The sequence below is a fragment of the Panthera leo genome, chromosome B1 (genome assembly GCF_018350215.1).
Source record: "Panthera leo isolate Ple1 chromosome B1, P.leo_Ple1_pat1.1, whole genome shotgun sequence".
Lineage (NCBI taxonomy): Eukaryota > Metazoa > Chordata > Mammalia > Carnivora > Felidae > Panthera > Panthera leo.
This window is the reverse complement of record NC_056682.1, coordinates 39,907,155-39,921,687: the sequence shown is the minus strand read 5'-3', so window position 1 is coordinate 39,921,687 and position 14,533 is coordinate 39,907,155. Positions and strand designations below refer to the sequence as shown.

Sequence of the window (14,533 nt, the reverse complement as noted above, 5' to 3'; positions counted from 1 at the left end):
TTTTTTTTTTTTAACGTTTATTTATTTTTGAGACAGAGAGAGATAGAGCATGAACAAGGGAGGGGCAGAGAGAGAGGGAGACACAGAATCTGAAACAGGCTCCTCCAGGCTCTGAGCGGTCAGCACAGAGCCCGACGCGGGGCTCGAACTCACGGACCAGGAGATCATGACCTGAGCTGAAGTCGGACGCTTAACCGACCGAGCCACACAGGCGCCCCAAGTTTTCCCTAGGTTTGATCAGTTTTGATAGTAAAAGTATTGGGCCAAAAAGCAAAAAGACCTTCCCCAGAAGGTCTAGAAGTGCTAGAAGATGCTAGAAGTGCATCACATGCCCATGCCTAAACCAAGCCACTGGCAGAGTAGGAGATCAGGTCACAGTGACAACCATCAGGATCAGCTCTCTCAGAGACATAAGGTAGCTAAGCCACTTTAGAAGAAAGGGAAAGGGAACACAGCTGTCAGTAATGTGTGTTGTAGTATTCTTTATTAATTTTAAGCCAGAATTACTTATTAAAATTGATTCTTTACATAGATAAAAGTTTTATATAATTGAAAGCTACAATTGAATAGTATTTCATACATTCAAATTTTAAAGTATCCTTGTAAGATAGCTTTATGATTCTCACAAGGTTTGTCCTTGATTTTTTCTTTTATATAACTGCTTCCTTAGATGTTACATTCTTGCAAGTTTGAAACTTCAAATTTTTTTCTTTTATTCCTTTTTGCAGGTTATCCGTACTTTAGATCCTAAGCAGAATCAAGGAGCAGCACCAGAAATACAGGCTCTTAAAAATCAGCTCCAGGAACGGGACCGACTCTTCCATTCTTTAGAGGTAGGTAGTTTGCTATACTATACAATAACAATAAGGTATTTGATTTTTGATTCTTTATTTTCTAGGAGCCTTGCTGTATACAATTGTGTCCATGAATTTAGCTAACTAATTACATTTTATTAATATTGTTTTTCATCTTTACATGTTTACATGTGCTTATTTTTTAGAAAGAATATGAGAAAACAAAGAGTCAAAGAGAAATGGAGGAGAAATATATTGTTAGTGCCTGGTACAATCTGGTAAGGAAATAACACTTCAAAACATATTGCAAAGTTCAATGAATATGTAATAATTATTATACTACCTTTATTATAGAAATAATTCTACTAAATGAATCTGAAAGTAATTGCTATCCTAACACACACTAACAAAACCTAATGCTGATCTTAGGACTGAAAAGCAGAAATGAGAACCACTATAAGCAGGGTTAGGACGTTTTGAACACATCATTATTCCTACAGCATAGAAAGATAAATGATGTTGATTTCTATCCCTCGGAACCATTTTATTCCAGGGGAAGGGGACTTTAATAACATCTAAACACAGATGCAGTAGCTTTTATTTTGTGGAATGATTTCATTGCCTTTGCAGGACAACAACATTCTGGGCTTCAGTAACACTTTCTGGATATAAATAGTTGTGAATTTTGAAGAATGCTGTACTTTTTTTTTCAATATTTTGTCCTAGACTGGTCTTTTTTTCTTCTTTGTTTTTCTTCCCAGTAAGACCACTTCTGCCTTGTCAAAATGTTAGTTGCCTAAGACAGGAAATTGAGCCAGATTTTTTTTCATCATCCCCCTGTGACCCTATAGTTATGTTACTGTTGTTTCTGTTTTACAGTTGTAACTGATACTGCGTCTTCAAGGGTAATGCCCCAGGTTTCCTAATAATGTGATTTTATGTTTGTCAGAAACTCAGACAATTTCATGATTTGTCTATATTTGCCTTGGTTAAAACTACATATTTCAGATCTTATCATAATTTACAAAAACAAAGGAAGAAACCAAATTAGGTTTAGAATACTATTATTAACAAATAATAGATTTCTTAAAAATTAAAAAATAAAAATTGGGGAAAACTACCTAAGGAAGTTCTCTGGGAATTAGTTCTGAGTCCACCTCTTCTGTGTCCTCTTTAAAGGTTGGTGTTAGTGATCTTGGAACTCTGCCCCTCAATACTTAGTAGTCATTTCATAAGTTTTGATTGATTTATATGACTTCACATATTGTGGTTATAGAACCAAATTTATTTATTCTGTGACATGGCATTAAAGAACATTTTTAGCTCTCCAGAGAGTAAAGGAGTAACTCCATATAGTCTCACACAAGTTATATTCTAGTGAGGTAGCCACACATATATTCAGAAAGTTCTACATCTCAGACTACTGAATGGAAGGGGAGGTGACAGGCACTGGGAAAAGGCATTAAGTATCTCAGAGAATTGCCCAGTTGTGGCTATTGAGGTCTTAAAGGTGTGTGAAGAACTTGAATAAGTTGCTTGAAATGTGAAAATGGAAAAAAAAAAAAAAAGTTTATTTTAAATAACTTGTTAATATATGTAGCCAAATTAATAAATTAAAGATTACCAATAGATATTTGTTAGTTTTCTTCAGATTCTTAAATGCTTTGATTTCAAATTGAGTAAAAATACATGTTCTGGGTTTTCTCATTGGGAAAATGGAGAAGTGTTATGTATTTGGGTATACATGACAGATTCTGTTAAAGATACACAGCCATGGCCAGTGTTTTCCCTAGAAGCTAACTAGTGATAGGAAGATTGATTGTTTAGTCTTCTGTCTTCTGTGCCAGTCTTTCCTTTCTCTAGGAAAGCCCTAGGACTTTTCACATTGCTTGGCATATGTACCTGCTCTCCTTTTAGTTCTCAGTTGCTTATTTCTTACTTTCTTCCTTGTTACAGCGTCCACTTCTCCCCATCAGTTTACTTGTGGCCAATCACTAGTGAGATTAAATAGCTCCTCTTGTTTCTTAATGTTTCCCTGGCCAAGGTTCTTTACTGGCTTATGAAAAAGTACCAAAACCACTATTTCCCTGATCTCTTCATAGACCAACAGTTGAAAAGGTTTCCTCCCCCCTGGTAAGGTGCTCTGGGCCCAGCAACTCTATATCCTCTCCCTTCTAAGCTAGTAGACCATCCTACTCCAGTATTCAAGAAAGACCCCCAGCTCTGGTTTGGGACCTCTGTTGTGGGCTGTCAGGAACTTTTCTTAATTGGCTTGAGAATGCAAGCCTGCCTGAAGTGAAGAAAAACACTCTGAAGGTATGTATTATACCTAGTGTGGCTTTCCTCCTTAAGAAACAACCTGTGCTTTTCACTCAAAATAAGTAAGCCATGTGATTTCCACAACCACGTGTGAATCAACTCCTACCAATCAATTGCACTGTTTGTTCTTGGGAAATCACTTTATACATTTGATTTGAGAAGGAAGTATATATGATTATGGGTAATCTATTGTTTGGATTATTGTAAATTCAGAAAATTAAGGCTTAATTTTTCCAAGAGAAAATTTGTACTTAATTATTGGAACAAAATGTCTCTGTAAGATTTTAATCTGAAATGAGCAGAATTAACATTCCTAATTGTGCCTTATGATTCATTGTGACAAATACTGCGTGAAGAAATTTTATTTAGTGAGAGTATGTTCTACTTTTTTTTATATTGATTTTTTTTTTTTTTTTTCCTATGTTATATAGGGAATGACCCTGCATAAAAAGGCGGCTGAAGATAGACTTGCTAGTACAGGTTCAGGGCAGTCATTTCTGGCTAGGCAAAGACAAGCAACCAGCACAAGAAGATCTTATCCGGGCCATGTGCAACCAGCCACAGCAAGGTAGACAAGTCTTGCCATCAGAATAAAAAAAACATCCTACATTCAAAGCATACTTCTGTTACATATGACAACATTTCAGGAAATTCAGCCAGCTTATTTTTTGTCTCTTTTATGTTGATATTTAGTTGTTTCTCATTTGAGGACTTTCTCTCTCCTATATCTATAATATTTTAGTTTCTTGGTTCTTTATTTTGTAGTCCTTTCAGTTCCTTTTAATGTGCCAAAAATTTTTAAATGCCCAATTAAAAGTGTTGTATAATAGTGTAGTACTTTTCTTTGTATGAAAATGTCCTTTCCCCAATGGTGTAGGCTTTGTAATGAATTAGATTTTCTGCCAATAATTGATATACAATTTATATTCTTTATTGTGCCTCTGTGTTACCATGCTTTATAAGAATGTCTTTGTTTAAAGGGAATTAATCTTTTTATGATGTATTAATCTGTGTTTTCAATTGTTTTCCAAATGCACTTCAAATAACTTGCATATTTACTATATAAAATGGTTGGCAAGTGCACTTTTTGCAAAGACATAAATACATTGGCAGAGGTGCTAATCCGATGTTATCTAAGGCACCTGATAGATTTATTTAGAGGGAAAAAAATAAGTTTTCCACGTTGTTTTATAGGAAATTAAATTTGTCCGAAGATTTGGAAACTATTTTTAAAACATACATAAAATTTCATTATTTCTTGCTATCTTGTTTGCTGACAGAAGATAATGGATTGGTTAGGTTATTTGGGGGGAAATTACAGAAAAAAAAATCAGGCAGTGCATTCATTTTTTTCTTGTTTTGAAATATCATAGTAACTGAGGATCAGATTCTAGCAATGCGGCTGACATTTACAGTTTCAGTTACCCTCCATATCTAAAAGATTTATTTTTCATATACTTACTAGTAACAGGTAGCCTTACCTTTTGGGCAATTTCCTTGTTGCACCTCATTTTACTTATTCTTTAATATAAACCCTTCTATTTCTCAATTCCTAAACCTAACATCTTAGTATCAGTCCTTAAGATCAATAAGTGACTTCTTGTATGTGACGTTATGACAGGTCTTTTAACATTTTTTTCTTAATTCTATGTACTAGTCCAAGAATCAGCCACTGAATAGATTCTCTTGGGTATTTGGTTGCCTCAAAGTTCTTAGATTTGTTGACAGATTGTAAACCATGTTCATTTACTTTTTTGAATGGCCATCAAGTCATAATGATTGTAAAGCACTTTGGCTGTATAAGGTGCTATATAAATGTGAAACCGCATTCATTTGAAAATGAAATGCCTCTGCCTGACTTTCCATATTAAGTATTTGGTCCCAAATTATATCTAAGTTCCCCTCCAGCCTTTTTCTTGCACCATAGCCAATTTTTTTTAAGCATAAAATTATTGAAATTAGGTTGATTGGTTGGTCGGTTGGTTTTGGTTTCAGATACGTCACCTAAAAAGATTTTATTTCATGTACTTGCTATTTGGAAGTTCAGGTTTCATTTAGTCTTGTATATTAAATACAAATGAATAACTCTAAATCAAGTTAAATGTAATTAAGAACTTTCAGAAACTATATTCAAGTGTTTGATTTTAAATCCTTACTTTCTTTTTTGTAAGAAAATTGACCTAAAAATTAGTAGCGTTTTCATTTGTCCTCAGAAACCATTCTTGAAGAAAGCTATTAGAGTATACACGGAAATGACTCCATACACTGTGCTAATTTTTTACATTACATACAGAGGTCTGAGAGCAGTATGATTGCTTCTGCCTGATAAGACTATAAAGCAGGAAGAATTAGTAATAATGGAGAGAACCACGTGAGTAGAATGCATTGTGAGGTTTCAGGAGGCTAAGCAGACCTCATCAACATAGGCAATTTAACAGTACAAGATTAAAAACTAGTTAAGATGGTTCTTACCCTGCCCCCTTATTTCACAAATAACATAAGGATTTAGCTGTTTTAAAACAGGGCATGAACACTAACCTTGGTAGCATTAAAATTGTTTGAAAATTATACTACCTGCAGAATAAGATAGATGAAAATAAAAAAAAAGAGTCTATGATCTCTTTATTAGATGGATTATATCCTATGAGACGAGAGGTTTTAATTTTAGTTCTTTGTTTACTGCTCCAGTCCTGGTCTTCTGGTCTACCTGGTAGGTAGGCTGCCAGGTGCCAGGCTTTTAGAAGCAAGTTTTACTCGTTTTTCTTTGGCATCTGTTGCATGCTGTTATTTTGGTGTTTACATTCATAACTTTCATGTTCCTTTACTGTACCTGTATGGGTTTAGTATATTACTTGCATTGCATAGCAGAAATTATATTCCTAAACATTCTGATATTTTTTTTAAAAAGCAGGAATAAAACTGAGCTGTAGCAGTGACAACCTTGTTTCCCTTGCCCAGCTTTGGGCGAGATTTATAAATCACTATTTCTCCAATAATGATTAATAATTTTTCAGGAGGTTTGTGATGATGCATGGTTTGTCTGGAAGTTAAAAGCCATTAGGCACTTTATCTAGATGTGAGCTATACTGTGCTATATTCTTACAGACTCCCTGTATACAGTAGCTTCAAGAAGCCACAGTTTGCTCGAACAACAACAGAGCTGTAGCCCTGGCCTCCACAATGGAGTAAGTACAGTGTTACTGCATTAGCTTGGGGTGACCCATCCCCGCAGTGTTGAATTCTTATAAACAAAAATCTTATTTTCTGTTTTCCTTCTAACCAGGGTAAGAAAATACAAAGTAAATAACTAAAAAAATTTTAAAGAGTAACATTTATGTTCTGCAGTGTGCATTTACAAAGTTTGTAATCAGAAAAAATCCAACAGATATTGTAGTTTTACCACCTAGAGACAGAGAATAAATAATACAACTGTACATATCTGAAAAGAGCTTCAAAAATTCAATCATATCTTTTTATCATTTGTCTAATTCCTTGATAATAACCAAGAAAAAGAAGTCCCTAAATAAAGGACCCATGTTCCAAAATTGATTAAGATTGAATTATTTCTATTTGATAGTCCTAGCCTGGTAAAATTGGCTTGGTGGGATGTGAGATGAGTAGATTATAATAGGATAATTTTGCATTTGTAATTTTGTTGAAGTTTTATTGTTTTGTTTATACAGTAAAGCTCAATTGTAAAAAATTAAGCTAGATGTTATCCAGTCAGAAACATTGGCCCTGACATTTCATTAACCCTGCACAAGCGTGAAAATCCACACTATGCAAGCACATCAGCAGTAAGTGATTGTTCAGTGAGAGATGAGTTAGGCTAAAGAAAAGATCATTTTATTAGCTAGTTTACTCACCTCTCCTTATAATAGCAGTTTTGTTTATTTTTGTTAGCTAATGATACAAAATATCTTCCAGTGCCTCTTGCTCTCAGACAAGCATTCATCTTTTCAAGCTAACACCGTGTTAAAAATTTGAAAATCCCTATCCCAATATGAGAATTATCTTGAAACAAAAGTCTAAATTTTTAAAATTATCTTAACTCTCTTCATTTAATTTCCAATTGTCGAGATCTCAGACTCTGGAATGTTATAGTTATTGCCAGTTGAACATGTGAGATTATCTGAAAAAGCACCCACAACCCACAGCTACTGCACACCTAGCTAGTTTCCAGCCCTGTGGGTAAGAACACCGTGACCCTAAAGTGAGAGGAAAGTGCTTGGTGTTTTGCTTTTTGCTAATTGCAGAATAACAACATTAAGGCAAAATACTTTTTGTTGTCTATTTCTTAAACTATGGAAGGAAGCATTGACTTCTCCCCCTTGTGTGATGAAGGGACTCATTGTGCTGATGTAGCATATTCATTATACTTCAAAGTCAAACCTGTGTGATGCCCTGAAGTAGACGAAGGAGTGTGTTAACAAAAGAAATGGGGCATCATAATCTTTGAAAATTATTTTAGCATGCCTTTTATTTTCCCTTTTTCTAAGTTAAGAGGGTCATTCAATAATGATAATCTCTTTTTCTATAGTCCCAACTGTCGAAATGGCAGCTTATTTTGGTACATTTGATTCATTACATTTAGAAAGTGGTTTCAGAGCTTATTCTTTGTAACTATAATGATTCTAATATTTTATATCATGAAGTTTTTATATGAGGAAGGCTATTCTCAATGTGTGTGTCATCCAATTTTTTACTTTCTATAAAGCATATTTAAATAATAATTGGTGTATGTTCCTTTTATTGAAAATGTTTTATTGTCCAGTTTAAGCACAATAATTTTATTCTTCTAAAGTTTTATAGTAAATACTGTTCATTTCTCAGAACCTAAAAAACAAAATAATTCTGTGCTGACACAGCTAATTTCTGCCCTTCCCTATTCCCCCAAATCATAGAAATATTAATATTTAGCTTCCTTTTTATAAAACGAAGGACAGCACAAATGTGATGATATCCATCTCTTCTAAATCACTGAATATGTTCTTGAGAAGAATTTATTGATTATTTTGTTGCTAAACAGCCCTTTATCAACCCAATCCAACTCATGCGTGTTATCTATGAATGTAAAAACTTATGAAGTTTATTAAATTGATAGAGAAAGGGACATTAGTTTATTTGAGAAACAAGAGACCTGAACCTAATTATGGCAAGTATATGAGTTTGGACAATTGTAGGGGGGTCTATACATGTTTCCTAATGATTACATGTCAACAATTAATGTGATGTCTCTCTTCATTATTTTTCTATTTTCCAATAATATTCTGTAAGACCAGTTTGTCTGCTGTATTTATAAGTGAGCATAAAAATGTGAGGAAGTAACAGAAGACTGTGAAGGCAAATCCATTCCTAGAAATTAGAATGTATTATTGGGATAAGAAATGGGCTGATTATAAACAAATATCCAGGCTGATAGAAGTACTAATACAATTAAAAATAACATTGTCTTAACAAATGTTCCTCAAGTGATAGTTTACATAAAATCTTCTGACTCTCTTACATGATCATTAAATAAAGAAGAGTAGACAAAAATATAATTTAGTTTCTAACTGTCCTTCCCTTCAGTGGGCATTAGCTGGCATACAATATTAACTATACGTTTATCAGTGGAAGGGAAAGCATCTATTTTTATTTTGAAACTGTTAACCCATTACTAAATCTAAGATAGTGATTTGAAGCCATTGAGGATACTTGGATTTGATCAGAAGAACTCTGTGGTGGCTGAAAATTACTACTGACTTCTCTAGATCTGCTGCTTTATCTAGTTTATATACCTTAGGATCAATTTTATGTTCCCCCCTAATTAGACATAGTAGCCCCGCCCCACAATATTTTGTTTAAATTGAAAGCAGGAGTAGAGATTTTTAAAAATATATTTAAGAGAGTCTTTATGTACCTGATACGTTATCCCCAGGCTCTGAATTAGATCTTTAGGATCTGAAGATGAAATCATCAGAAAAAGTGTCCATAGCCTCAAAATTTCAGGCCCAAAGGGCTATCAAATGTCCTAAATTCTACCTACTCAGAGCTTAAAGGAAGAATTAAATACCATGACAAGAATAATGTCAAAATGAGAAAAAGAAAACTACCAAAGCATGTTGAGGCTTTAATGTATGTGGGAGACTTCTGAGCAGGTGTTATCACTTTAGATATCTCTAAGGTGACAAAGGAAAATAATTAGTTTAGCAATTGTTAAAATTAATAAAAGGGATTCATGTTTATTCTTGGTGTATTTGTCAACCTATGGGCAGTGCTTACTGTATACATTCTATAGTGTGTTTGTATATGTCACTATTATAGATGAGTGTCTTAATATTATTTACTGTTCTATCTAATCATTTATATATTTATACTTTACTGCAAGGTTCACAGCACTTTACTAATATTAGATAATTATTTTTCTTCTACTTTTCTGTGGCATTTTCTACTTATGTCTTTTCTGCTAGGGTCTTTTCCTTATTTTGGAGTACTCACTAAGAAAAATGTAAAAGATCGCCCAAAGAAATGGGCTCTGTACTCTTCCTGAAATGTTTAAAGTGGGATCTGAAAATCCAAGTCTAAAGATCTATTTGAAGCTGGATTGGGGCTATTGGGCATAAATTGCATTTTATATTTCACATTAATTAGACTTGTATAAGTCAGTACTCATGAGGCCAAATTCTCTCAAATGCCAACACCCTTGAAACCTTTTGTTTTCTGGAGCTATATTAGTAAAAAGTAAACAACCTTCTAATTAATTAGAGAATACCAGAAGGCACCTAGTCCCATGGCCTGTGTGTACCCGATTTTGAGAGACAAGAATAGTCCAGTTCCTGGGCTTAGACGAACCCTTTAAACCCAGCTGAATTGTTCTCAGCAGGCTTCCTGATAAAAGGGGAAGTGTCCACTGGCCTGATAACTAAGTCACTCCTGGTCCTCCCGACTCCCAGAGAGATGGACCATCAGCCATGGGGAGTTCTCACCTTTGCTGTGCTGTTTCCTAAAATACAAACCTACCAATTGCCCTTAACTCTCATAGTTTCTTCATCATTGCCTATACCCAAAGACAGGAGAAAGAAAGCCAGGTTCCAGGAGCCATACAGTTGGAAAATCTGGAAAATGGTGGGAGTTAGTTGATGAGAAAAGGTAGCAGAACGCTGCAGAAATATTCTTCATTCTGCTATAACAGATGCTTAATGAACTTGACTGTTCTTAAGTTCAAAAGTAGCTAAGTTTTCAGCTTGTTCTCTTCAGAGATATTTTTAGAAATCAGGACTCTTCCATTTGTAACTTAAAAATGTTAATACTCAAATCATAGTCAAAAAGTAGTGAAATATTTGTTGTTATGTAAACACTGACACATGATTACTGCCAAAGAATAGGGAGATTTGCTCATAAGAACATTCTCTTAGAGTTTTGTTTTGTGCTTTCACATGAGAGAAATGCCTTTATATTGTGAAGAGTTTCTGTAGTATTTTCTTCTGCATTACCCCCTGTTCTACTGATGTGCTTTGCTTAAGCAAGTCACCTAGAAGAGAGCAACACTGAAATAGAGAAGTCTAGACCCTGACCTTTGAGAGAAGAGCTGCTTTTGTCCCCCTAAAGTAAAAAATTAAAAAAGAAATATGCTCATACATACACACACACAAAGACAGAATATGATGTTTTGAATATCTATTAATTTAGTTGTTGAGTGAATAAGTTCCCTTCTAAATGTCTTTACCATCCGGTGGCTTTTGCTGATTTAGATAAGAGTAGATCCTGGGCCTACATTGTCCAATTTATTAGCCACTAGCCACATGGTGATTTACATTTAAATTAAAATTAAATAAAATTCAAACTTTGGTTCTCTCTAATCACCAACCACATTTCAAGTGCTCAGTAGCCACACATGGATAGTGGTTACCATATTGGACAGCATAAATTTAGAACATTTCCATCATTGCAGAAAATGCCTTTTTACAGTGCTGTCATGCCCAAAGAGAAAACAAGGACAAAATGAAAGTTTTCAGTTAACTTATAATAACTATTAGATTTTACTGCCGTAGTTGAAGAAAGCTGTTTTTCATATAAAAATTAATACCAGCCCTTTTTAAAGACACTGGAAAAATCAAAACCCCATTCTTTGAAACTAGTTTTCAATGTATTTTTTTAAACAGGTTCTTAGCACTTTACTTTTCAAGTGATAAAATTAAATCATTTCATAAATCATAACTTAGTATCTTCAGGCTTTTTTCTCCTTGTTTTGTAGTCCTCAAATTGATACATAGTTTCTAACACACATAGAGCAAAAACCAATGAATGCTTTATTTATTCACAAATAAAAATTGCTAAACATTTATCCTTCTGTTATTTTTAAATCTGTATAGATCTAATGAAAGTGGCAACAGTTTTTGTTTCTGTCCCTTTAAACATTTCTCCCTAACATCACATTTGATTGTTTCCCCCTTAAAGGTATATCAAGATCCAAATAATTCCTTGGTTTTCTTCATACTTTCTTGCTCTTAATAACTTGGATTACATGAATTAAGTTCAGTTTCATATACGAAGCAAGAATTTTATTCCAGTGACTTAGTCAATGAAACATTTTTTTATATTTATTAATTTACTTTTTAACATAACGAAAAGGATGCACATGGATGCATCTTTGACTTTTTTAATGAAAATAAGGGACTTAATCATAATTCTTTTCAGTAGGCTTGGTACTTAGTTAAAACTGTCCTGTTAGGAAGTCATGATGCTGGTGCTTTCCTTTTCCGTTTTAAATGTTTTAAATCAGGCAACAGACTCAATCCAGTAGGTCAAATTCCAAGCAAATTATGAAATTCTTATCATCATTCAAGTACAGATCGGTAAATGGTGTGATTTGAGTTTGTGTTATTATTTTCTTGTTGGCCTAATTTAATATGTGTTCTACAGAGATTCATGTTAGTTAAGGGAAATTCTCATTATGCTTGAAATACATAGTATTTTAGTATAAATACAGGAAAAGACTGTACACAAATGCCAATCAATGATTTGAGGCCTTTTAATTTTTTTAAATAGTAGCCTTTTGTTTTTTAATAGCCTTAGTTATTTAAAATTTAGATGCACTAAAATGTCATTGCTGTCACTAACTTTGCTGTGAACAGGTTATGTGTAATTCAGAATGCTTTGCACCTAGAATAATTTCCAGATTTATTTTGTTTTGCAGTTTTCATGTTTTGACAATTGCCCCACCATTTATAACACCCAGTTTTTGGTTGTGTAATGAATGGTAAAATTCAAACATATCTAATAATTTAATAATTTGCCTTATTTTGATTAATAAATTCTATCAAAGATTTGAGGATAGAAAAGGCTTTTTTTTTCCTATAGTATTTTTTAAACTTTTCAGATGAGCTGGAAAACACCTTAGTACATTGGAGTTGGAATTGTATTGATTACAGTCCCAGCTCTAAAGCCTTATACTCATGTCTTAAGTATTATTGATTGTTCTATGAATTGTTGTTAGTTTCCTATTTGGCATCACAGTTATCCACCTTGCAGTTAAGCTTTGGCAAAAAGGATATTACTTGGTATATTCTTATTTCTGGTTGACTATTGAATTTATAATTCAACAACTTCATTCTTTGTCATTATAATCCAAAAATGAAAGCCACATACAACTCTAAATTTCTCACTTCACAATGGAATCAATACAGATTTAGCAACATAGTACATAACAGCATCCAAGGATTTTTCCACATTTACCAAGTTTACCAACCATTTACTGTATATTAGATCGGTGGATTTTCTGTTTTTCTGAGGTGAATGACTTATGAGCCTCAGTAAGAAATTTTCACTAAAGTCACAGAAACATTAAGTCCAATAAATCACCGGAAGAGAGATTTTTAATTTTTTTGGAATCTTATATTGCATTTCCTTTTGATATCACTTATTCATTTTAATTTTATGACTGCCAACTTGTTATGGTATTAATTATATGTATATGTTTATATGTATGCATATAATATATGTATATGTATATGAAGAATAAAGTTAAGATTTGGTCAAACTATATTTTCCCATTCAAGTACAAAAATGTTTTCAAGGCTGCAAAAAGTGTACAGTTGTTAAACAAGTTGTAAATAAAGACTTGTATAAAAATTCAGTGTAGATTTTTCTTCTTACTCTTTAAACCATGACAAACACATACTTAATAATTATCTAATACTATTCATCCACTTGCCTTTGGCACTTGCCATAGTGTACTATCAATTTAAAGACTATGCCATTGGGGCACCTGGGTGGCTCAGTCGGTTAAGTGTCTGACTTTTGATTTCAAGTCAGGTCATGATCTCATGGTTGGTGAGTTCGAGCCCCACATCCAGCTCTGCACTAACAGTGCAGAGCCTGCTTGAGATTCTCTCTCATCCTTTCTCTGTCTTCCCTCCCCTGCTTTCTCTCTCTCTCTCTCTCTCTCTCTCTCTCTCTCTCTCTCAAAAATAAATAAATTTTGGGGTGCCTGGATGGCTCAGTCGGTTAAGCATCCAATCCTTGATTTCAGCTAGGGTCATGATCTCACAGTTTGTGAGTTCGAGCCCCATGTCGGGCTCTGTACTGACAGTGAAGAGCCTGGCTTGGGATACTCTGTCTCCCTCTCTCTCTGCCCCTCCCCTGCTTGTTCTCTCTTTCTCTCAAAAATAAACATTAAAAATATTTTTTAAATAAATAATCTTAGACAATAATAAAGTTTATGCCATTGACTTATTGTAAATTACTAAATATTCTTTGAGGGTTTTTTCCAGTACCTATCAGAGATTTTGTTTTGATTTAGTCTCATTCTTAATAGTTGTAAGCTGATTGTCCAAAGTTCTTAAGGGATAAAAGCTAAACATTACAGCTTCTCCCCTCTCAGAGTTACCACATTAGCACCATCAACCTTACTACCAACAGTACAGCAATAACCAATGGTAGAGTAATTGCATTCTTTAATAATATAAAGCATTATCCTTTTTTTAAAAAAAGGGGTTTTTTTTAATGTTTATTTTTGAGAAACAGTGCATGAGTAGGAGAGGGGCAGAGAGAGAGAGGGAGACACGGAATCAGAAGCAGGCTTCAGGCTCTGAGCTGACAGCACAGAGCCTGATGTAGGACTTGAACCCACGAAATGCGAGACCCTGACCTGAGCTGAAGTCCGACACTTGACCAACTGAGCCACCCAGGTACCCCTAAAGCATTATTCTTGAAGCATCCCATTTAGGTGATTAGAGCTCCTTTTCCTTTCCTTCCTTTTCCTGCTCCTTTTCCACCCTTAAAATTCACCCTTTTTCTCATCTCCACCCTAAACCTTACTGGAATATGACATCTTTAGTGTTGGATAAAGTGGCAGTAGCAGTGTGGAAATTGATTGTATTTACATTAAAATAATCAGCTAATTAATTTCAAAGTGAAGTTAGCACCAAGATAAAAAA

The 14,533-nt window shown here is 34.1% G+C and overlaps 1 protein-coding gene across 6 annotated transcripts in view; it reads left to right on the top strand.

The window, feature by feature from the left end:
- Positions 1 to 10,958, top strand: part of HOOK3 (hook microtubule tethering protein 3) — a 113,303-nt gene extending 102,345 nt beyond the window's left edge. For 4 of the 6 annotated variants that reach the window (XM_042934708.1, XM_042934706.1, XM_042934705.1 and 1 more), the window contains 4 exons: positions 729 to 833; positions 1,001 to 1,072; positions 3,545 to 3,681; positions 6,219 to 10,958. In XM_042934708.1, the coding sequence (XP_042790642.1) occupies positions 729 to 833; positions 1,001 to 1,072; positions 3,545 to 3,681; positions 6,219 to 6,279 (375 nt within the window). In that variant the 3' untranslated portion in view covers positions 6,280 to 10,958. Of the gene's footprint in view, positions 1 to 728; positions 834 to 1,000; positions 1,073 to 3,544 lie in introns of all 6 variants that reach the window. The other 2 variants (XM_042934710.1, XM_042934707.1) reach the window with 1 other exon arrangement.
- Positions 10,959 to 14,533: the final 3,575 nt, after the last annotated feature.